We start from the raw sequence: 25,455 nt of genomic DNA on the forward strand, positions 1-25,455 counted from the left end.
ATGGGTTCTCAACAAGGGGGGAATTTTAGGGTTCCAGGGGGGGAATTGGGACCACTATTCAGCAAAGTGTGATGTCCTGTAGATTATGTACATTCTGTAAAATGGTACTTTGTTTTTAATAACTGTTAGACTATCTTGGGAATTATATTCTGAACAATGGTGAAAGGGGGGAACGGAGCAAAAAAAAAGGTTGAGAGTGTTTGTCCATCCTCTGCTTAAAGAGTACCAGTGAGGGGGAGCTCACGACCTCCCTAGGTAGCTGCCTAATATCCATAGGGTTGCCAACTTCCGTGTACTAGCTGGAGATCTCCTGCTATTACAACTGGTCTCCAGCCGATTGAGATCCGTTCACCTGAAGACAATGGCTGCTTTGGCAATTGGACTCTATAGCACTGAAGTCCCTCCCCTCCGCAAACCCAACCCTCCTCAGGCTCCGCCTCTAAAACCTTCTGCCGGTGGCGAAGAGGGGCCTGGAAACCCTAAATATCCAACTGGTACCTCTCCGCCCACAATGTAAACCCATTATTGTGAGTCCTACCCTGTGCTGCAAACAGGAACACTCCCTTTCTCATCCTGAATTATATTTTGTGTTGCAATCATATCACCTTATGTTCCTTGGGGTTCCACCAAACTCTCTTTCCTATCCAGTGCCTTTATTTGCCCTGACCTGGATAGTTCAGGCTAACCCCACCTCATTAGATCTTAGAAGATAAGCAGGGTCGGCCCTACTTAGTACTTGGTTGGAGACCATCAAGGAAGTCCAGGGTTGCTAAGCAGAGGCAGGTGATGGCAAACCAACTCTGTTCACCTTTTGCCTTGAAAACCCTGTGGGGTTGCCCTAAGTTTGTTGTGACGGCACTTTACACACCCTTGTTCAGAAGCAATCACCAATTAGTTTCCAAGTTTCATTCAAAGTCCCAGCAATTACCCGTACAGGCTTCCATGTCCTGGAATCCCAAGGCCTTTTGAACATCTGTTCCCAGCAGCCCGTCCCAGACTGCACTCAGGTTGCTGCATTCTGAACCAGTTGTAGTTCATGGGAGAGGCTGTGGCTCAGTTTGTAGAGCATCTGCTTGGCATGCAGAAGGTCCCAGGTTCAATCCCCGGCATCTCCAGTTAAAGGGACTAGGCAAGCAGGTGATGTGAAAGACCTCTGCCTGAGACCCTGGAGAGGTGCTGCCAGTCTGAGTAGACAATACTGACTTTGATGGACCAAGGGTCTGATTCAGTATAAGGCATCTTCATGTGTCATGTGTGGGTTGTCTTCAAGGGCAGGACCATGTAGAGCACATAGTGTATGTATGACTAGCTTTTGTGCTTATGTTTTCTATCATATTGTTGGTTTTTAATTTTTGTAACAGGTCCTATATTGGGCCAAACTAGATGCGAGAAATGGTTAAAACACTTAGGGCTATTTAGTTTGGGAAGAAGGCGGTTAAGGGGAGATATGCTAGAGGTCTACATTATTATGCATGGTATGGAGAGAGTGGACAGGGAGAAGATTTTCTCCCTCTCCTAATACCAGAACGCAGGGTCATCTACGGAAACTGAAAGGTGAGAGATTCAAAACAGATAAAAGGAAGTCTTTCTTTAGGAGGAGGTGGGCTCTCCTTCCCTGGAGGTTTTTAAGCAAAGGCTAGATGGCCATCTGTCAGCAAAGCTGATTTTATGACCTTAGGCAGATCATGAGAGGGATGGCAGGAAGGTTTGCATCAGTGTTTGGCTCTCAGGGATCTTTCTTGCATGCCCAGGGTAGTGACGATTGCCACTTTGGGGTCAGGAAGCAATTTCCCTCCAGGCCAGATTGGCCAGGGATCCTAGACAGTTTTGTGTTGTTTTGGCCATTTTCTGAGTATGGAGTAGGAGTCACTGGGGGTGTAGGGGGGAGGTAGTTGTGAATTTCCTGCATTGTGCAGGGGGTTGGACTAGATTACCCTGGTGGTCCCAACTCTATGATTCTATTCTATGAAACACATGGGTTGTATGTCATCAACTACATGTGTTGCAGCAGGGTAATCTGCTGGAAGCAGGAGAGGGGAGCTACTTTGTGGGGGAGAAGGAAAGCAGGTGTGTTGGGCAGAGCTGCATGTTGGCAGGCTGGCACTTTTATGCCACGCTCTGTGTCCCAGGACAGGATATTCTGCACAGGCTCATATTCCCATAATCGATCTAAGGAAAGAGTATGAGTCACTAAAACAATCCACCTCTCTTGGAATTTCCCCTAGCTAATGCACCATCTTGCAGAGAAAGTTAGTGCCTTTTTAAAAGCAGACAAGCCAGTTCTAATTAATGTATCCAGATGTCCTCCCTCCCGGTACTGGTCCACTCCATCTCAGTCATTGCCGGGGATTCTTCTTCCTTTTGGAATTTTTTTTTTTTTAAAGGAACACAAAACAACTGCTAAGATTGACTGGGAACAGATTTTGTTGTGTTGTGAATAATTCTGACAGCGCGCAAACCCAGCAACTTTGCAAGCCCGAAGACATGCCGCCAGCTCCCCTCTGTTTTCACATGCCAAAACTTATTTCTTTTCTTCTTTAAAGGCGAACATGAGTAAATATGCCTCGTACACATTATTTTTAAAAAGACCCATATCTGCAAATCCAGGAAAACAAAACCCATCTGTGGAGAAAATGACAAGGGTGACAACAATCAGATCAGAAATCAAAAGAACATATGAAAAGCCTTGCTGGATCAGACCGAGGTCCATCAAGTCCAGCAGTCTGTTCACACAGTGGCCAACTGGGTGCCTCCATGAAGCCCACAAACAAGACGGCTGCAGCAGCAGCATCCTGCCTGGGTTCCACAGCACCTAATATAATAGGCCTGCTCCTCTGATCCTGGAGAGAACAGGTATGTATCATGACTAGTATTCACTTTCACTAGCAGCCATGGATAGCCCCATCCTCCATAAGAACATAAGGAAAGCCCTGCTGGATCTGATCAAGGCCCATCAAGTCCAGATGTCTGTTCACACAGTGGCCAACCAGGTGCCTCAAGGAAGCCCACAAACAAGACAACTGCAGCAGCATTGCCCTGCCTGTGTTCCACAACACCTAATATGATAGGCCTGCTCCTCTGATACTGGAGAGAATAGGTATGCAGCATGACTAGTATCCATTCTAATTAATAGCCATGGATAGCCCTATTCTCCATGCCTTCCAAGTTAGCAGCCATCACCACATTTTGGGGCTGGGAGTTCCACCATTTAACTATGTGTTGTGTGAAAAAAATACTTCCTTTTATCTGTTTTGAATCTCTCACCCTCCAGCTTCAGCAGATGACCCCACGTTCTAGTATTATGGGAGAGGGAGAAAAACGTCTCCCTGTGTACTCTCTCCAAACCATGCATGATTTTATAGACCTCTATCATGTCTCCCCTCAGCTGCCTTCTTTCCAAGCTAAACAGCCCTAAGCGTTTTAACCGCTCCTCATAGGGTCGTTGCTTTAGCCCCCTAATCATTTTGGTTGCTCTTTTCTGCACCTTCTCAAGCTCTGTAATATCCATTTTTAGGTGTGGTGACCAGAACTGTACACAGTATTCCATGACCACGGTTACAATAGCGTCCGTTACATCAGAACAAAAATAATATAACAACCAATATTGTGATGAGTAATGCTCATTAAAAGAGAAATCACAGCAATCGTAAGAGATGTATAATACAACAATGATAACATAGTAATAATATGCATTGAACAGTGAATATCCTATTTTTTTAATGTAAACCATAGGGTACTTGTAAATCAAGTACCATAGGTACTTGATATATGCAGTATTGAAACTGAACCATGCTATAAAATGCACCATAAAATATACCATCACCACGGCCAGGGGCAGGGAGTTCAGCAGTTTATGTGTTAATCAAACAGGGCATGCTATCATAGAAGCCATCTGCAAGAGGTACCCGGACGGTCTCCTCCGACCTCGGCACATTCGCGGCATACCTTGTCCGACATAAACTGCCGCCTGAGTCTGTTCCCAGATCAAACCACCCGCAGATGTGGGATGGCAACACAGGACATGCGGTTTTATGCCTCCAACGGCAGAGTCTCTAAATTAGAGGTGGCGTGGATAGAATCTTAAGTATCCCCACCTGGTTTCTTTGGCACAGAGTAAATCCATATTGAGAATACATTTCGCTTGTGTGTTTGTGCGTGCATGTACGTACCGGGAGAAGGGGGTGGAATCCTACAATTTCATAATAAAATTTTATACTTCTAATAAAACACAGTAGCGTGGAAGTTATGGCATATTAAATTCCTGCTTGCCCTGCAGAAGAATGGGATTAATGTCCCATCAGTCAACACCACATCATGTCTTATTGCTTAAACAATGTTGCCATTTAAAAGTGTGATGTTTACTTCCTAAACTACCCCCCTCCCCAATCCCAAGACACAAGTGGAACTTTTAAACTGTTTAAGTGACGGGTCGTTTCTCATCTTACTTCTCAAGCGCTCCCCGATTTGTGTTTCTGCAATTCGAACCCAGTTCACGTCTCAGACAGTGGCCAACCAGTTACTCTGGAGGGCCCAAAAAACAGCACACAGAGACCAAGGCCTTCCCCTGATGTTACCTCCTGGCACTGGTATCGAGAGGTTGACTACCTCTGAATGTGGAGGTTCCCTTGAGTCACTACGGCTAGTAGCCACCGAGACGTATCCTCCTTGAATCTGTCTAATCCTCTTTAAAAGCCATCTATTCCTGTGGCCATCACTGCCTCCTCTGGCAGCAAATTCCACATTTTAATCACTTGTTAGAGACGCAGCGTGGTGCACTGGTTAAGAGCGGCGGACTCTAATCTGGAGAACCGGGTTCGATTCCCCACTCCTCCCCATGAGCAGCAGACTCAGAGTCAACGTCAAATTTATTGTATAAGGCCATAGGCCATTACAAACTAAAACAATATAACAGCAGATCTAAAACAATTTAACAGCAAATTAACGTACACAATATCATTAAGAGGAATACAACAGTTTAAAAACTGAAGTACGCTCATCCGGCTCTATCCAGTTTTTCCACCTTTTGTGAATTGCTTCGCTAGCGGCAGACTCTAATCTGGAGAACTGGGTTTGATTCCCCACTCCTCCACATGAAGCCTGCCGGGTGACCTTGGGCTAGTCACAGTTGTCTCCTCCTTCTCCTTTGAGGAGAAGGAGGAGGAGGAGAAGAGTTGGTTTTTATATGCCAAATTTCTCTATTTAAGGAGAATCAAACCAGCTTGCAATCTCCTTCCCTTCCTCTCCCCACAACAGACACACAGGGAGGTAGATGGGGCTTAAAGAGGTCAGAGAACCGTCACTAGCCCAAGGTCACCCAACTTGCTTCATGTGGAGGAGTGGGGAATCGAACCTGATTGTCCAGATTAGAGTCCGCCGCTCCTAACCACTACACCGTGCTGGCTCCCTAAAGAACGATATCTTTTTGTCTGTCCTGAATCTACTACCTATCAGCTTCTTTGGATGTCCTTGAGTTGTCCTTGTTGCCCACTGTGTGAACAGACGGCTTGACTTGATGGACCTTGGTCTGATCCAGCATGGCCTTTCTTATGTTCTCCAAGTTCTAGACTAGGGTATCAACTAGGAGGGGAAAAGCTTATGGATCAGAAAAGTTTGGGTTTGAATCACCTCAGCCATGGACACGCCAGGTAAGACTGGGGAAAGTGCATTCACTCACCTTCAGCCCTGTCACATGAACACATGAAGCTGCCTTATACTGAATCAGACCCTTCATCAAAGTCAGTATTGTCTACTCAGACAGGCAGCAGCTCTCCAGGGTCTCAGGCAGAGGTCTTTCACATCACCTACTTGTCTGATCCCTTTAACTGGAGATGCCGGGGATTGAACCTGGGAGCTTCTGCATGCCAAGCAGATGCTCTACCACCGAGCCATGGACGGATCCTTCCACCCAACCGTGCATGGGTGGCATAAGGATGGCTGACATAATATAGGGGAAGTGCTTTGGACACTCTGAAGTGCTATATAAATGCTATTATTAAGTATTAAATTATTCTGCCCCCTCTGCTTTACGAACAACAGCTGCTAAAATACGGTGTTTTCCCCCTGCACGGCTGTTCCGGATGAACGAGGCAAAGCTCCGAAATTGATCATCACTCATGCGCGGTAACGATTGGAAATAAATATGCCAGCCAAACAGTGGCACTGCTTAGCATAATGGAGGCAAAGTCCAAATGCCGGCCAGCATCCCAAATGGCGCGACTTTAAATCACGAGGATTTTTTTGGGCGGCTGCGCTTGTTCATGATGTTTAAACACCCAGAGATGAGCGGTTTTCTTGAACTCTGTTTATGCTTGGGAATTTGTCTCTGCTGTGGGCGACTCCTCCTTACTAGTTTAACTAGGAGAATTTTTTTTAATCCCTAGACCAGATTATGTGCAGTTTGCACAAGCTCATGCGTATTTTATTCTTTCCCATTTCTGATACTGATGCATACATGTGCAGTGATAACACGCTACAAAAGATGCAACATTTGGAAAGCCGAAGACCACCCAGAAGTAACTGAATGGACAAATAAAATAGCAGAATATGCAACTGTGGCTAAGTTAACGTCTCTAGTGAATGACAGATCAACCTCTGATTTTTATGAAAAACGGAAAGCATTTCTTGAGTATACAATTGTTAACTGATAAAAATAACAGCATTTTGTGATTTAAGCAAGAAATACATCACTGAATATGCAATTATGAAGGAGAAGAAGGAGGAGGAGGAGGAGAAGGAGAAGGAGAAGGAGAAGGAGAAGGAGGAGAAGGAGAAGGAGAAGGAGAAGGAGAAGGAGAAGGAGAAGGAGAAGGAAGAGGAGGAGGAGGAGGAGGAGGAGGAGGAGGAGAAGAGGAGGAGTTGGTTTTTATATACTGACTTTCTCTACCACTTAAGGGAAACTTCCCTTCCCCTCCCCACAACAGACACCCTGTGAGGTAGGTGGGGCTGAGAGAACTCTTAATAGAACTGTGACTGGCCCAAGGTCACCCAGCTGGCTTCATGTGTAGGAGTGGGGAAACAAATCCAGTCCTCCAGATTAGCCTCCACCACTCATGTGGAAGAGTATGGAATCAAACCCAGTTCTCCAGATCAGAGTCCACAGCTCCAAACCACCCCACTTAACCACTACTCCATGCTGGCTCCCATGGGAAAAAAGGAAAATCAAGAGGGTCAGACCCTTTGAGGCCAACCAGGGGTTATATAAACCCACCAGGAACAGAAGTTCAGATAAAATGCATGCCAGGGGTCAGGAAAAGTAGGCACAAACCCAGATTCGCTCCCCTGAGGAGCTGTCCATGGTCTTAAGATCCTTATCTGACCTAGGGACACTGCCAAATTGAATGAGAGCCCTGATTCAGTTTGAAAGTTCATGTTTCTTTTATGATTTCTCCACACTCAGGAGGAAAACTGTCCATCCTTCCCCCCTCCTCCATATTCACAAAATTGGACAGAAATACTGCTGTTCAAAACCAGCCCTCCCCTGGCATCAATTAAGTCAAAAGGGCATGGACGAAATACACGGATGCGTAAAACTTGCCGATGGCGAAGGACAAAATGAAACAGGATTTCCGTGCGCAATTTAAAAACAAACAAACAAAGGAAATGGGGGAAGAGCCAGATTCATGCACCTCCCCTGTACCCCAAACCCTCTGGCCAACATCTCAGGGCAGAACACACTTTTTGTAACCCGGTGATGAATGCACACTGCCGGAAATACCATTTTCAGAGGGCGTGTGTGAGATAAGTGTCGTCAAGTCGCTTCCGACTCATGGCGACGCTATGAATGAAAGTCCTCCAAAATGTCCTCTCTTTGACAGCCTTGCTCAGGTTTTGCAAACTGAGGGCCGTGGCTTCCTTTATTGAGAAAATCCATCTCTCGTTGGGTCTTCCTCTTTTCCTGATGCCCTCAGCTTTTCCTAGCATGGCTGTCTTTTCCAGTGACTCTTGTTTTCTCATAATGTGACCAAAGTACGACAGCCTCAGTTTAGTCATTTTAGCTTCTAGGGTCAGTTCAGGCTTGAAGTCACATACTACCCTGTCTCTATTGATTGACCGATTGATTGGTTACTTGTTATCAACAGAGCTCCTTCGACCTGAGATCTGGAGCTGTACAAGATTAAGCAGCATTATCCTGCCTGTGTTCCACAGCACCTAATATAATAGGCCTGCTCCTCTGATCCTGGAGAGAATAGGTATGCATCATGACTAGTATCCATTTTGACTAGTCGCCTTTCGAATTCAAAACTTGCTTTCTGCTGCTGAGCCTGTCCTCTTCCAACAACGCTTGGCAAGTGAAAAGTTGCAGCGGATACAAGTTGACCAATATGTGGTTCCAACCCAGAATCATAGAATCATAGGCCATCTATGCTTAATAATTAGCAGCGTGTTCCAGGCTGCAGTGCCCCGCATATTTTTTAAATTTTTTAATGCTTAACAGTAATTCCAAACATCACTGCGAAGCTGGCAAATACCTGCTTCTCATTTCTTAAGAGCCCCTTTAACGCGACTTTTCTATTTGCTCCGCCCTCGCTGGAAGCATTCACTGAAGGAAGCATGCAGAATCCCAGCCGCAGCTTAGCTATGCAGACAACTATTGCTAACAGCTCTGCAAATGAAGGAACGAAGGAGCAGGTGAGTGTGTGTGTGTGTGGGGGGGTGGAATTTGTTTGACTTTCTCCTCTTGCATTGGGACCATGATTAGTCATTTTACAGGGCGGATTTAAAAAATCAGCATTGAACGAGGAGCAGAATCGACCCTGCATAAATGGCCATAGAGTTGGGACCACCAGGGCCATCTAGTCCAACCCCCTGCACAATGCAGGAAATCCACAACTACCTCCTACACCCCCAGTGAGCCATACTCCATGCCCAGAAGATGGCCAAGATGTCCTCCCTCTCATGATCTGCCTCAGGTCACAGAATCAGCATTGCTGGCAGATGGCCATCTAGCAACCAGCAGTTCTGTGCCGAGGATCGTCAGCTTCAGAGCAGCGAAGCCCGTGTCCTGCTAGGCAATCTAGAGCATGCACAAATCTCCTAGAAGGCAGATAACTAAAAGTCGCCGAAGGCAGATGGATAAAGCAATTATTAACGTTTTAAACGGAATCCTGACTGCCTGAGCTCTGTTTAAGTACACGCCTCGCTCCATAATTACCTGACCTTAATTTGTCTTTTTCAGAGCACGCCATAACTAAGGCGCGCAAGATTACCTGCCACCAAGTATGACTGCACACACAGCAACCAGCGGGCCAGCTGCACATCAATCCAATGAGGTGTTTAGATGGAATCATTGTCCATTGATTGATTGGAACAATGGCTGGAGCATCAACGGGAAGCATCAGTGGATCATAGAATCCTAGAGTTGGAAGGGGCCATCCAGGCCATCTAGTCCGACCCCCTGCTTAATGTAGGGTCAGCCTAGAGCATCCTTGACAAGTGTTTGTCCAGCCTCTGCTTAAAGACTGCAAGTGAGGGGGGAGCTCACCACCTCCTTAGGTAGCTGAACCCACTGTCGAACAACTCTTACTGTAAAAACATTTTTTCCTAATATTTAGCTGGTACCTTTCTGCCCGCAATTTAAACCCATTATTGGGAGTTCTGTCCTCTGTGCCAACAAGAACAGCTCCCTGCCCTCCTCTTCAAATCCTTAAAGAGAGCAATCATGTCCCCCCTCAACCTCGTCTTCTCCAGACTGAACATTCCCAGCTCCCTCCACCTTTTCTTTTAGGGCTTGGTCTCCAGGCCCCTGGTCATCCTCATCGCTCTCCTCTGCACCTGCTTCATTCTGCCCCCATCCTTTTTGAAGGGAGGCCTCCAGAATGGCCACAATACACAGGTGCAGCCCGACCAATGCATTGTACAGCGGAACTATGACATCTTGCAGTTTGGATGCTATGCCTCTGTTGACGCACCCCAAGACTGCAGATCAAGATCAGAGCGCTTTCTTTTAAAAAGAGGTGGACGGCTGCTAAAAAAGTATGGAGGACGTGATGGAGCTAAGAACAAAATGGAAAGAGCCACTAAGGGAAGAGGAAGGGATCCCAAAGTTCAACAATTCCTTTTGTATCAGACTCTGGGCCGAACGACCCAGAAAGATTGAAGAGTATGGTTGAAGAGAGAAGGGAATACAGCGGGACCCTAAGCATGCTTACTCAGAAGTAGTCCCCTTAGAGTACAGTGACATTTACTCCCTAGAAACATCTGTTTACAACATGCTATCACATACATGCTAGAGTCTCTATAGAAATAGCAGAGTCTAGGGATGGAGAGATGGGGAGAAGAAAAGTTGGTTTTTATACCCCGCTTTTCTCTACCTTTAAGGAGTCTCAATGTGGCTTACAATCACCTTCCCTTCCCCCCTCCCAAACAGACACTTGTGAGGTAGGTGGGAGCCAGAGAGTTCTGAGAGAGCTGTGACTAGCCCAAGGTTACCCAGCTGGCTTTATGTGGAGGAGTGGGGAATCAAACCCGGTTCACCAGATTAGGGTCTGCCGCTCATGTGGAGGAGTTGGAAATTGAACCCGGGTCTCCAGATTAGAGTCCGCTGCTCATGTGGAGGAGCGGGGAATCAAACCCAGTTCTCCAGATTAGAGTCTGCTGCTCATGTGGAGGGCGGGGAGTCAAACCCAGTTTTCCAGATTAGAGTCCGCCGCTCATGTGGAGGAGTGGGGAATCAAACGCGGCAGAGATAGAGAAAAAGCAGGATATAAAAACAAACTCTTCTTCTTAAACTACCACTGGACTCCATTCGATTTTACAACTGGAGCCTAACACGGCAACCTATTTGGAATTATCAGATTAGGACAGTTTCCTTCGATCTCGCCAGCGACCGTGCTTAGCTTTTGCTACCCGAAACTCCAAAGAGAGTGATATTTCCGCCAAAGCCTTTTATCCTCGCCTCCGATGTGCGGCACCTACGGAAAAGGTCAAGCACTTGGCAAGCTGAGCTCTGCGCAAGGCAACAGCTGGTCCGAAACGGAAAAGGGGACCTCCCGGGGCCAGCACCGTCTCATGCCTGGTTTCTCAAACAGGATCCCAGGGGTGTTTCCAGATGTCCATCAGACAGACTCTCTGGTTTAGAGACAAATGTGCCAGACTGTAAGGAATATAGAACTGAAGGGAAGAAAAGAGAAAGAGGGGGGAAAGCTCTCCCCACAAGACGCATCTGAAAAACGAAGAAGAAGAAGAAGAAGAAGAAGAAGAAGAAGAAGAAGAAGAGGAGGAGGAGGAAGAAGAAGAAGAAGAAGAAGAAGAAGAAGAAGAAGAAGAAGAGGAGGAGGAGGAGGAGGAGGAGGAGGAGGAGGAGGAGGAGTTGGTTTTTATAGCCTGATTTTCTCTACCTTTAAGGAGTCTCAAACCGGCTTGCAATCACCTTCCCTTCCTTTCCCCACACCAGACACCTTGTGAGGTAGGTGGGGCTCAGAGAGTTTGGAGAGAACTGTGACTAGCCCAAGGTCACCCAGCTAGCTTCGTGTGTAGGAGTGGGGAAAAAAATCCAGCTCACCAGATTAGAGTCCACCGCTAACGTGGAGGAGTGGGGAATTGAACCCGGTTCTCCAGATTAGAGTCCACCGCTCTTAACCACTACACCACACTTGCTGTCCAGCTCAGGGAAGACATGAGGCTGCCTTCTGCTGAGTCAGAGCAGTGGTCTATCAAGGCCAGCACTGTCTACTCTATCAGCAGCTCTGCAGGGTTTGGGGGTGGAGGTCATCTGCTACCTGATCCTCTTCCTGGAGATGCTGGAGATGGAACCTGGGACTTTGTGCGTGCCAAGCGGGTGCTTGACATTGAGCCATAACCCTGCCCCATCGGCTCAGCCACCAACAATGATCCTTCTTGTACCACAAAAAAATACGTTAACCTCTTGGGTGCTTGGAAGACTCTTGGCAGTTTTATGTTTGAGAAAGACGTGTTTTCCGATGACCTTTCCTTTTTAAGAGACGGACGCAACCTCCTTGCCGCAAAGAACCGCGGAGTGGGAAAAAAACGTTCTCGATCTCAGCAATAGTGCTGCCAGTCAAAACACACATGCATCATCTAAATGCACAGCCACCAATCCGAAACAAATACTGTTATTCCCTCGGTAATCTTAAAACACACAAGAAAAGCTCTTCCTCAAAGGGAAAAAAAACCACAATAATTATTTCGGCATACAGCGCAGGCAAAATCTATTCAACCATCAAACACAAACTCACTTGACTGACATCTACATCATGAATCAATGCATTTTGGAAAAAAAAAATGGAAACTGCATATGAAGTTCTCACCTCCTGCAAACATCAATGCTTTTGATATCTGGCTTGTTAAGTAGCCAGTGGCCAGGTAACCCATGGAAAACGAGAACAGGGGACATGTATCTTTAAAAGAGGATTATACGTATTCATGGAGTTTCAATAGTTATTGTGTGTGTGCGCTCAAGTTACAGCTGACCTTTGGTGACCCCATAGGGTCTTCAAGGCAAGAGACATTGGGCGGAAACGCATGGTCGCTTTATCCTCCTTTAATCCCTGTTTCAACCAGGATTCAGCCAAGATCGAATGCATGCATTTCACCTAATGTGCATTCGATCCTGGCTAAAACAGGGATTAAAGGAGGATAAAGCGACCATGCGTTTTCAACCATTCAGCGGCGGATTGCCATCATCTGCCTCTGTATCACACCCCTGGTATTCCCTGCAGGTCTCCCATCCAAATTCTAAGCCGGGCCAGCCCTGCTTAGTTTCTTCAATCAACCAATCAAGTTTTATTTCGATACAATATCAGCTCTGAATAAAAATCAAAGTTAGGTTAAAATAATAAAATAAAATAATAAAAAGTTGATGATTCTGGGAAGGATGATTTGAAGAAGAGGAGGAAAGATCTTCTATGGGGAAAGGTTTTCAATTAGCCGATCACGAATCCTACTAGACCAGTCCCTGATACTCTACAAGGGCAGCTGGTAGAAAAACAGCCAGCCCCTGATAGTCTACAAGAACAGTCAGTTCCTGATAGTCTATAAGGACAGCTGGTCTAGGATCAGATGTTGCATGTGCATACGTGATTTCAGTCATAGATCCAGGATACGATTGAATGGCCATACAAGAAGTGATGCCATTGGCAACCTGAACAAAACAGATAACTGAACCAAGGAGCTGAGACTCCGGAGAAGGGAGCCAGAAAAGCTGCTTCTCTTCTTCCAGGGAACATGCCTCATGACAAGGTGCATAATGGCAATCAGCAATCACTTTGAAGAAAGCACTTAAAAGGATAAAACAGCCCAAAATCATGTTTTGCTTTTGTGTGTGTGTTTTTTTTAAAGGAACATTTGGCGGGGCCAACTGGAAGGTGTCTGCAATGTGACAAGCAACCTACTCCTTCGTGGTCGATGGGAACAGAACGTATTTATTAGGGGGGCCGTTCTGCACCCTTAACAATCCCTGCCAATGTGGGGTTCCCCCCCCCCGCCCAGATCATCCAGCTTTTATAAGAGATGGCCTCTTTTTTATGTAAGCACGTTTAGCTCTCTGTCATTTAAGACTCCTGTCTGACTTCACTAAAGAAGTCTGCAGCTCCGGAGTTAACAAGAGACAGTAATTCATCCTCCTTTCTGCATGCTCTGCCTTTCTAATCAGGGCCTCTCCTGCCAAGCAGTACCTCGCTCAGAGCAATTCATGTCCATGGCTGGTTCTTTTAACGCCCAAGAAAACGGCAGGGCCAACTGGCAGCTCTCAAGGCCACTCCCTCCCGGCCCTACCAAATTTTCATCGGGGGGCTTTTTTAAAAAGGGAGGCAGCGTGGTGTAGTGGTCAAGAGTGGTGGTTTGGAGCGGTGGACTCTGATCTGGAGATGAGCTGCGGACACTAATCTGGTGAACTGGATTTGTTTTCCCACTCCTACACATGAAGCCAAGGAGCCCCGTGGCGCAGAGTGGGAAGCTGCAGTACTGCAGTCAAAAGCTCTGCTCACGACCTGAGTTCGATCCCGATGGAAGTCGGTTTCAGGTAGCCGGCTCAAGGTTGACTCAGCCTTTCATCCTTCCGAGGTCGGTCAAATGAGGACCCAGCTTGCTGGGGGTAAAGGGAAGATGACTGGGGAAGGCAGTGGCAAACCACCCCGCAAACAAAGTCTGCCTAGTAAACGTCGGGATGTGACGTCGCCCCATGGGTCAGGAATGACCCGGTGCTTGCACAGGGGACCTTTACCTTTTTTTACACATGAAGCCAGCTGGGCGACCTTGGGCTAGTCACATTCTTTCACCCCACCTACCTCACAGGGTGTCTGCTGTGGGGGGGGGAGAAGATTGTAAGTTGGTTTGATCTTCCTTAAGTGGTAGAGAAAGTCAGCATATAAAAATCAACTACTACTACTCCTTCTTCTTTCACTGTCCTTTGTAAGAAAGAGAAGAATAGGCGGCGTTCTACCTAACAGCCAGGGGTAGCTCTTTTGCGGACTGAAAAATCTACATAATGGGGCCAGGCAAGGGAACTCCCCAGGTGCAAAAGCATCTGGCTTTTTAATGAGGTGTGGGGGGGAAATAGCAGCTAACAAGACTGGATTGGAGCAGGGAAAGGAAGCAGAGCTGGGAACTGAACAAACATCTCCATCTATTTCAACCTTGGCATTTACTGTCTTCTTTCTTTGTTAATTAGGCGAACAATTCTATACAAACAAGCGGAGGCAGAAAGACGACATTTGCAAAGGGGGGGGGAATCCTTTTTCAGGGTTGGAGATCTTTCATTCCGTATTGGAACGGCGCTCCTCTTGTGAGGAATGGAGTGCTAGACTCAGCTCAGAATTGGGATTTTAGTTATTTCCTATTAACTTCATTTATTTATTGTGCCATCAAGTTGCAGCTGACTTATGGTGGCCCCGTCGGGGTTTCGAGGCAAGAGACATTCAGAGGTGGTTTGCCATTGCCTGCCTCTGTGTCATGGCATTCCTTGGAGGTCTCCCGTCCAAGTACTTGTTAGGGGCAACATTGCTTAGCTTCTGAGATCTGACAAGATCAGGCTAGCCTGGGGCTCTCTGGGTCAGGGTCACAGAGCTGCCCAATAAACAGGAGACCCCTCCTTGTCCAAATCAACCCACGCTAGACTGGACTTTCTGCCCATCCCCGAAATCAAATTAAAACCTTTATCGGTGCAAAAACAGGAAGAGGACAGACACAGAGGGCATTTCTGGGACATGGCATTTGGCCAGGAGGGATGTTCAGAGGGGGTTTGCCATTGCCTACCTCCACATCATGACCCTGGTATTCCCAGGAGGTCATCCATCCAAATACTAGCCAGGGCTGACCCCACTTAGCTTCAAGGTAAGAGATGTTCAGAGGTGGTTTTGCCACTGCCTGCCTCTGCTTCATGACCTTGGTATTCCTTGGAGGACTCCCATCCAAATACCAGCCAGGAATGACCCTGCTTAGCTTCAAGAGAAGTCTGGAGATGGTTTGCCATTGCCTGCCTCCATGTCAAGACCCTGGTATTCCTAGGAGGTCATCCATCCAAATACTAGCCAGGGCTGACTTTGCTTAGCTTCAAGGCAAGAGATTTTTGGAGGTGGTTTGCCATTGCCTGCCTCCACGTCATGACCCTGGTATTTCTTGGAGGTCTCACATCCAAATACTAACCAGGATCTGACCCTGCTTAGTTCCAAGGCAAGAGACGTTCGGAGGTGGTTTGCCATTGCCTGCCTCTGCTTCAAGACCCTGGTATCGCTTGGAGGTCGCCCAACCAAATACTAGCCAGGGTCAGGGCTGAGAGTGCGTGACTGGCCCAAGTACACCCAGCAAGCATCCATGGTGCGAGCGGGACCCCGCAAGAGAGCAGAGGTGATCATCCACGACGTTTGTGAGAGAGATCAGCAGTGTGCATGCACGCACACTCAACACATCCCATGCTGAGAAGCCCAAGACAAACAGAATAACCCAAAGGCAAGGACCTGGGCAATGTGCATTGTGCAGACTGATCAACTGCACATTGGCTGGGGATTGCATTTTACACAAGGGGGGCTCACTCCTGGACAGGCAGGACGCCATTTCCACAGTGCAAGACTGAATCAGATGGCTCCGCACTGTTACATCACCCTCCCATAAGAACATAAGAAAGGCCATGCTGGATCAGACCAAGGCCCATCAAGTCCAGCAGTCTGTTCACACAGTGGTCAACCAGGTGCCTCTAGGAAGCCTACAAAAAAGACGCCTGCAGCACCATCCTGCCTGTGTTTCACAGCACCTCATATATTAGGCATGCTCCTCTGATCCTGGAGTGAATAGGTATGCATCGTGACTAGTATCAATTTTTATTAGAAGCCATGGATAGCCCTCTCTGCCATGAACATTTCCACTCCCCTCTTCAAGGTTTCCAAGTTGGCAGCCATCACCACATCCTGGGGCAGGAAGTTCCACAATTTAACTATGTGTTGTGTGAAGAAAGACTTCCTTTTATCCATTTTGAATCTCTCACCCTCCAGCTTCAGCAGATGACCCCGCGGTCTGGTATTATGAGAGAGGGAGAAAAGCTTCTCCCTGCCCACTCTCTCCCATACCATGCATAGTTTTATAGACCTCTATCATGTCTCCCTTTAACCACCTTCTTTCCACGCTAAACAGCACTAAGCATTTTAATCGCTCCTCATAGGGCTCCCCATACTTGGCCCAGCCCCCCATTGGCAGGCTCAGTCATGTGTCTAATCCAGAGACAAAAAAAATCAGCGGCAGCAGACAGGGGAAGCACACTCTGAAAACCCTCCCCATTTTTTTACGGGACACATGAACACATGAAGCTGCCTTATACTGAATCAGACCCTTGGTCCACCAAAGTCAGTATTGTCTACTCAGACCAGCAGTGGTTCTCCAGGGTCTCAGGCTGGGGTCTTTCACATCACCAACTTGCCTGGTCCCTTTAACTAGAAATGCCAGGGATTGAATCTGGGACCTTCTGCATGCCAAGCAGATGCTCTACCACTGAGCCACAGCCCCTCCCCAAATGGAAATCCTTGAGTCCTTATATCCCAATCAGAAGGAAGGAGGGGTGTTGCAAAGAAGAGAGTCAGCATGCAAAGGTACAATGCACATTGTTATCAGCATGATCAGAGAATGGAAGAAATGCTGAAGGGCAGAAAATTAGCATCTGTAATGAGGTAAGAAAATCCTATGTCCTTATTCAGCCCTGGGGTCCATTGTTCTGAATTGGTGAATGAACTCATGTTCTGCAAGTCCCTACCAAAATTCATAGAATCATAGTTGGAAGAGACCACCAGGGTCATCTAGTCCAACCCCCTGCACAATGCAGGAAATTCACAACTACCTCCCCCCCACACACACACACACAATGACCCCCTACTCCAGGCCCAGAAGATGGCCAAGATGCCCTTCCTCTCATGATCTGCTTAAGGTCATAGAATCAGCATTGTTGACAGATGGTCATCTAACCTCTGCTTAAAAACCTCCAGGGAAGGAGAGCTTACCACCTCCTGAGGAAGCCTGTTCCACCAAGGAACCGCTCTAACTGTTAGAAAATTCTTCCTCATGACTAGACGGAAACTCTTTTGATTTAATTTCAACCCATTGGTTCTGGTCCGACCTTCTGGGGCAACAGAAAACAACTCGGCGCCATCCTCTCTATGACAGCCCTTCAGGTACTTGAAGGTGGTTATCATATCCCCTCTCAGTTTTCTCTTCCTCGGGCTAAACATACCCAGCTCCTTCAACCTTTCCTCATAGGACTTGTTGTTACTTTCCACCCCAGCAACCAAACCAGAGGACATGTGAAACAGCAATAATGTGACATGATTCAACAATCTTCAAGGACATCCCCCACAAAGGTGTTGCGGGACGACGGAGCAGCACAAAAACCCTCCTCTGCCGCTAAGCACAACCATGATCGGTGGTTCCTCCATTTCCAACGCGCTTTCCGGCCAGGGCTGACAGTCTCCAGGTGGGACCGGGGGATCTCCCGGAATTACCGTTCATCTCCAGACTACAGAGATCAGTTCCTCTGTGGGGGGAAATGGCCACTTTGGAAGGTGGACTCTCTGTCGTCACGGCACTGCTGAGTTCCCTCCCTTCCCCAAACCCCGCCTTCCCCAGCCTTCACCCTCAAATCTGCAGACCACAGAGATCAGCTCCCCTGGAGAAAACAGATGCTCTGCAGTGCGGGCTCTATGGCATCACACCCCACTGAGGTCCCTGCCCTCCCTAGGCTCCCTCCCCAAATCTCCAGGAGTTTCCCAACCTGCAGCTGGCAACCCTATCCCCCATTCTGGTGGCCAGGGGGGGACCTGGCAATCTAAGTATGGATGCCAGCCTGCAGGAGGGCTCTGGGGTTCTCCCACAGTTACAGCTCATCTTGAGACTGCAGAGATCAGTTCCCCTGGAGGAAAGGGATGCTTTGGAGGGAGGGAAACTCTACAGCATTGTACCCCACTGAGGTCCCTATATAAGAACATAAGAAAGGCCCTGCTGGATCAGACCCAGGCCCATCAAGTCCAGCAGTCTGTTCCCCCAGTGGCCAACCAGGTGCCTCTAGGAAGCCCCCAAACAAGACGACTGCAGCAGCACCATCCTGCCTGTGTTCCACAGCACCTAATATAATGGGCATGCTCCTCTGATCCTGGAGAGAATAGGTATGCATCATGACTAGTAGCCATTTTGACTAGTAGCCATGGATAGCCCTTTCCTCCATGAACATGTCCACTCCCCTCTTCAAGCCTTCCAAGTTGGCAGCCATCCCCACATCCCGTCCTCCCCCGGCTCCGTCCCCAAATCTCCAGCAGCTTCCCGACCTGGATCTGCCAACCCTACCCCTCCCCGTCCTCCACTGGTGGCCAGGAGGGACCCGGCAACCCTACGTCCCGCTCGGCGCTACCCTAGCAACGGCCTCCGGAAAGAAGCACCCACGGCGCACCCCGGCCCGTCTCGCCCGCCAGTCCAAAGAGTTGATAATTAAGAGCGCAAGCTGTCAGCCGTGCGCCAGAGGTAGGAGAGGCAGAAAAAAAGCCTGCCTTGCGACGTGCGTCGGCCGAGTGTTAATGAGCAAGACGGTTTCCAGGCAGTGTGGCCAGGATGCGCCGCCACTCTTCCCGTCCCCCAGCAGTGTCCCCGTGAACCCTGGCGCTGAAAGGGAAGCTTACGCCGGCCACCTAAGGGCTGCTAATGAGGAATCGCTCATTAGTGCCGCAACCAAAGTCTCCCCGGTTATTAAGACACCTAAATCTGCCAGCTGCCCAGCGGGGAAAGCGCGGCCGAACGCTGCCTCTTCCCATCCCTTCCGAAGCCCTTTGGTTTCCTCCTTCCCCGTCACAATGTCACCTTCCCGCCAACCCCAAACCCCGTGCATCTCTCTCACTCTTCCCCCGTTCCCCCCCGCCGCCTGCCCCCCCCAAGCAACGAGAATAACCTTTACGGAAAGGCAACGGGGAGGGGATGGACGCGGAGGAGCAAAGCGACTCACATGTAGCGCAGGTGAGGGTTCTTATCAAACGCTCGCGGCTGGATGCTCCGCAGGCCCGTGTTCTTGATTGTCCTGTGAAGAGATTGAAAGGGACGGGGGCGAGGGGGGAGAGACGGGGTCAGAGAGGGCGAGGCGTTCCAAACCTCCTTGCAGTGAACTCACGGGGAAAGTTGGAATTTGTTGAAATTAAATCAAAAGCGTTTCCGCCGTGACATTAGGAAGAACTTTCTGATAGTTAGAATCATAGAATCATAGAGTTGGAAGGGACCACCGGGGTCATCTAGTCCAACCCCTTGCACAATGCAGGAAATTGACAACTACCTCCCCCCCACAAACACCCCTGGTGACCCCTACTCCATGCCCAGAAGATGGCCAAGATGCCCTCCCTCTCATCATCTGCTTAAGGTCATAGAATCAGCATTGCTGACAGATGGCCATCTAGCCTTTTGCTTCAAAACCTCCAGGGAAAGAGAGCTTACCACCTCCCAAGAAAGCCTGTTCCACCAAGGAACTGCTCTAACTGTTAGACAATTCTTCCTAATGTCTAGACGGAAACTCTTCTGTTCCTCAGGCACTGGGGGGGGGGGTGTCAGCGACATTCCCCCTCTCCGGGCTCCACCTCCCCACAAAGATCTTGGGGTTTGCCCGCAAAGTGCTGGCAATCCTTGGGGTACACAGTTAGAAGCTACAGAGAACAGGGAGAAACAATCAAACTGGATAAGGGTTGAAGAAGAAGAATTGGTTTTTATATGCTGACTTTCTCTACCACTTAAGGAAGACTCAAGCCGGCTTACAATCACCTTCCCTTCCCCTCTCCACAACAGACACCATGTGAGGTAGGTGGGGTTGAGAGAGCTCTAAGAGAGCTGTGACTAGCCCAAGGTCACCCAGCTGGCTTCATGTGTAGAAGTGGGGACACAAATCCAGTTCACCAGATTAGGCTCCGCCGCTCGTGTGGAGGAGCGGGGAATCAAACCCGGTTCTCCCGCTCAGACTCCATCGCTCCAAACCACCGCTTTTAACCACTACACCACGCTGCCTCCCTCAGCAACCTCAGCTGGAAGGAGAGTCCCTATGAGTCTTGCCTAGCATAGCCATGCAGCATACTCACAGTCTCCGGAGTCCTGTGTAGAGTTCCATATCGACGGCGTGCAGGGTCTGCAGATTCCTCCAGTTCTCTATGTGTCTGGAGCGAGAAGAGAAAGAAGGTTTTAGCACAAACCGGGCCAAAGGCAGACGGCGAGCCATTAGATGGGGGTGAAGGGAAAACGGAGCTGGAGGAAGACCTGGCCCTCATTCAACAAGAGCCCAAGTGGAACACCATTATTTGCCAAGCCTGGTGTAGACAGACCAAGATGGAAATGCAGGGTGCCTGTTGCCCCAGAAGGTCGGACCAGAACCAACGGGTTGAAATTAAATCAAAAGAGCTTCCGTCTAGACATTAGGAAGAATTTTCTAACAGTTAGAGCGGTTCCTCAGTGGAACAGGCTTTCTCGAGAGGTGGTAAGCGCTCCTTCCGTGGAGGTTTTTAAGCAGAGGCTAGATGGCCATCTGTCAGCAATGCTGATTCTGTGACCTTAAGCAGCTGATGAAAGGGGGGGCTTCTTGGCTATCTTCTGGGCATGGAGTAGGGCTCACTGGGGGTGTGGGGGGAGGTAGTTATGAATTTCCTGCCTTGTGCAAGGGGTTGGACTAGATGACCCTGGTGGTCCCTTCCAAATCTATGATTCTACAGTAAGAGATGGCATGGTTGGGGAAGCAACCGAGAAAAACCAAAAGGGGGAAGGTAACCCCAACCAAAAACCAAAGCTGGCTACCCAAAGGTTGGGTGGGAAAAGATTCAACTATGCCTAGAAATATATTTATTTTAAGGCACTGGTATCTATATTAAAAACATTACAATAGCATATTAAAAGAAAGCACAATGGCAACTAATACCAGTTGAGAAACTCAAACCACCGCCCTGTGAATACATTCTCCATTGCCCTTACTACAACTTTCTAAGTCAGGGAGACCCAACCAGCAACCGAAATGTGCCACATTCCCACCTTTCCCTCAATTTTACAAAACTCAGCTGGAAGGGTGCCTCTGCTAGATATCCAACTAGAACCGTTGCAAACATTAAATCAATTAATTCGGGGGTTCTTTCTCTCCCGCTGCTAAAGATGAGTTTCCCATGCAACAGCCCATTATTTTTAAGTGTGCCTGCTTTGAGGGGGGGATCACTCCATTGCGCTCAAAGCATTCTGGCAGGCATGGTATGAAAGACAGAAAACAGAAATAGATCTGTCAGTTCTGCACGTCTCGTTATTCTGCGGATATCAAAGCAGGGCCAACAGCTTCGCGGATTGCAGAGTCACAGCTACCACTATGAAGAGGAGCAAGCCACGCTGGGCTACCCCCCTTGGGCATCACACCGTTCTTAACAAGCCAGAAAACATGACCTGGCAGGACTCTTGCGTTCGAAGGAAGACAACCGGAGTCGAAGAGATGAATGCCAGATTCTCTGTTGGAGCTGAAGCCAAGATACACAAATACTTAAGATACCAGAGCGTCAAGTTTCACCAAGCTTTTTTGGATTCCCCTTTATCTTTCTCATTCTGGTCGCTCTTCGTTTCCCATCTTTGCTCTGCCAAGATTGGCCTTTTCGTCAGAGCTTGGGTTGTTTATGCACTGCTGATGTTTATTTCTGCTCCAACGGTTCTGCCCCTGAGTCCAGACTCAGCTTCTCAGCTCCCACCCAACCCCCCTCAAAAAAAAAAAATCAGCTCCTAAAGCAGATCACAGGAATAAAAAAAAATCTCTATAAAAATAGCAGTTAAAGTTGAAGACCAAAATGTTCCTTCAGGAGAAGATTCTGAGTTCATAAAGTGACATGAGAACATAAGAGAGGCCATGCTGGATCAGGCCAAGGTCCATCAAGCCCAGCAGTCTGTTCACACGGTGGCCAACCAGGGGCCTCTAGGAAGCCCACACACAAGATGACAGCAGCAGCATCCTGCCTGTGTTCCACAGCACCTAAGATAATAGGCATGCTCCTCTGATCCTGGAGAGAATAGGCACGCATCATGACTATGCAGTGGAATTGACCTAGTCCATTTTGACTAGCAGCCATGGATAGCCTTCTCCTCCATGAACATGTCCACTCCCCTCTTAAAGCCTTAGAACATAGGAACATAAGAAAAGCCCTGCTGGATCAGACCAAGGCCCATCAAGTCCAGCAGTCTGTTCACACAGTGGCCAACCAGGTGCCTCTAGGAAGCCCACAAACAAGACCACTGCAGCAGCATTATCCTGCCTGTTTTCCACCTAATATAATAGGCATGCTCCTCTGATCCTGGAGAGAATAGGCATGCATCATGACTAGTATGCATTTTGACTAGTAGCCATGGATGGCCCTCTCCTCCATGAACATGTCTACTCCCCTCTTCAAGCCTTCCAAGTTGGCAGCCATTACCACATCCTGGGGCAGGGAGTTCCACAATTTAACTATGCATTGAACCTTCAATCTTTACTTTTCCTTATACTCTCCCCCCCACACGCACACACACACACCACCAATCGCAAGTCTCATTTGTTCTTTACTTTAATGACACTGCTCATACAAGCCAATTCGGCTCTGAACAGTGTCACACTAAGGCTAAGACTAAAAGGAAGGAAATAACCAAAAGGGGACTTGGACAACCAGGCCCAAGAGCTTTACCGTCTGTGCCCAGAAGAGAGCACCATTGGCTCATGGGGCACAAATGGGGCATCTGCCCGGAAATGACATACCGGTATGTGTTTCAGCGGATGTCAGGTGACTTGGGACCAATCTGTGCATCACCAGAGGCATAACATCCAAATCGCAAGATGTTCCGCTGTACACTGCATTGGTCAGGCCGCACCTGGAGCATTGTGTGCTGTTCTGGAGGAACACTTAGAGGAGGGCAGGGAGCTGTTCCTGTTGGCAACAGAGGAGAGGACTCGCAATAATGGGTTTAAATTGTGGGCAGAAAGGTACCGGCTGGATATTAGGGGTATATATTTTTTTTACAGTAAGAGTTGTTCGAAGGTGGAATCTGCTACTTGGGGAGGCGGCGAGCTCCCCCTCGCTGGCAGTCTTTAAGCAGAGGCTGGACAAACACTTGTCAGGGATGCTCTAGGCTGATCCTGCATTAAGCAGGGGGTTGGACTAAATGGCCTGGATGGCCCAACTGTACGATTCTGTGATGCTAAAACACATCCCAAATCCCAGCCATAAAGGACCGCCTGTGCAAACAAACCCGCTGCAACGGAAATGCGAGCCATGTACCCGAGACTGCGTTCTCACGGGGGTAACAAGGAAATGGACTTGTCACCTGGGCGTATTCCGCCTAGTGATCCATACGCAGCGGCATTCCTTTCAATTACCGGAGGTGTTTAGCACCGTCAACCCAAACGGGGCTGGCGAGGCAGAGCCAGGCCATGCAGAAACAAGCAAATAGGAGGAGGAAAAGAAAGAAACGGGAGCCGGCTGCCCAAAACATCCGCCAAGAGGACACGACGCTCTTCTCCCTTTCCCCAGGCAGCTGCCGGAAGAAAATAAAAGCATCCAACTTGGGCTGAGGGAAACGGAGGTCCCTTCGAAGCCCATGGAAAGCTGCAGGACTCCACCTAGGGTTGGCAGGTCCCTCCTTGCCATTGGTGGGATGTTTTTGGGGTGGAGCCTGAGGAGGGCAGGGTTTGGGGAGGGGAGGGACTTCAAGGCCATAGAGTCCAATGGCCAAAGGGACCATTTTCTCCAGGTGAACCAATCTTTATCAGCTGGAGATCAGTTGTAACAGCAGGAGATCTCCAGCTAGCACCTGGAGGTTGCAAACAAAACCAGCAGTTAATTAGCCAAAAACTCAATCCTTATGGTAATTATTCATATACAAAATGACAACTTAAAATGTCCTTAATATCATATATTCTCGTCCTACTTTACAACCTGCGACCCTCTTTCTCCTTAGCCTCTTAGACATAGTGATGGAAAGAAACTATTTTTTGTTTCAGAATGATTTTTCTTTGCAAGTCAATGGCGTTGTGATGGGCAGCGCATGCGCACCATCCGTTGCTAATATCTACATGGTGACATTTGAACACTCCCACATTTTGGAGAATAATCCTTATAAAGATCTTTATAAGGATCTTTGCAAGTGTATTGCAACTACTGAACAGCAGGCTAACTTCTGTTTACTGAGCACCTGGTGGGACCTGGGATCTCCTGGAATATCAGTTCATCTCCAGACTGCAGGGGTCATTTCCCCTGGAGAAAGATGGCTGATTGGACGGTGGACTCTATAGCATTGCACCCCACTGAGGTCATTTTCCTCCCCAGGCTCCATCTCCAAATCTTCAGGAGTTTCTCAGCCTGGATCTGGCAACCCTTGTGTAGAAAACATACAAGGCTTAACTTCACCCATCTGCATCCAGACACATTCCATAAGGACTGTATTTACATTAGCAACTCAGCCAGCCAAAAATGTAACAACTGCCTTGCAAGAGCGAATCTCCTTCGAGCCAATACTTGGGTATAAGTCCATAATATAACACATGAAGACATGAAGCTGCCTCATACTGAATCAGACCCTGGGTCCATCAAAGTCAGTATTGGCTACTCAGACTGGCAGTGACTCTCCTGGGTTGCAGACGGAGGTCTTTCACATCACCTCCCACCTGGTCCCTTGAGCTGGAGATGCCGGGGATTGAACCTGGGACCTTCTGCATGCCAAGCAGATGCTCTACCACTGAGCCACAGCCCCTCCCAATATAATCTGCGTGTGTGTTCTCTTTCGCCTTTACATGTGCATGCGGCTCTTGCTTCCCCCCCAAAGGTTGATTAATTATCTGCCTTTTTAAAATCAATCCAATTAAGCCATTACATTTCAAAGGCATTTGCATATCGCCCAGCCCCCCCCCCCCCGCCCCAACGTAAGTGCCTTTTGGAGGATCTGAAATGAAAGCGTGAGATGCCTTACAATTAGGTTTTTAAAAGCTAGCATACAGCGAGGCTACCAGTTAGATTTCTC

General features: G+C 48.3%; 1 protein-coding gene across 1 annotated transcript in view; it reads right to left on the bottom strand.

The window, feature by feature from the left end:
- The window catches only part of NTRK3 (neurotrophic receptor tyrosine kinase 3), a 363,948-nt gene that overhangs the window by 258,735 nt on the left and 79,758 nt on the right, over positions 1–25,455 (bottom strand). The window contains exons 2-3 of the mRNA XM_056866098.1: positions 20,535–20,609; positions 19,424–19,495 (exon numbers count right to left, since the gene is read on the bottom strand). Coding sequence (XP_056722076.1) covers positions 19,424–19,495; positions 20,535–20,609 — 147 coding nt within the window. The remainder of the gene's footprint in view (positions 1–19,423; positions 19,496–20,534; positions 20,610–25,455) is intronic.

The sequence above is a fragment of the Euleptes europaea genome, chromosome 20, assembly GCF_029931775.1.
Source record: "Euleptes europaea isolate rEulEur1 chromosome 20, rEulEur1.hap1, whole genome shotgun sequence".
NCBI classification, from domain to species: Eukaryota; Metazoa; Chordata; class Lepidosauria; order Squamata; family Sphaerodactylidae; genus Euleptes; species Euleptes europaea.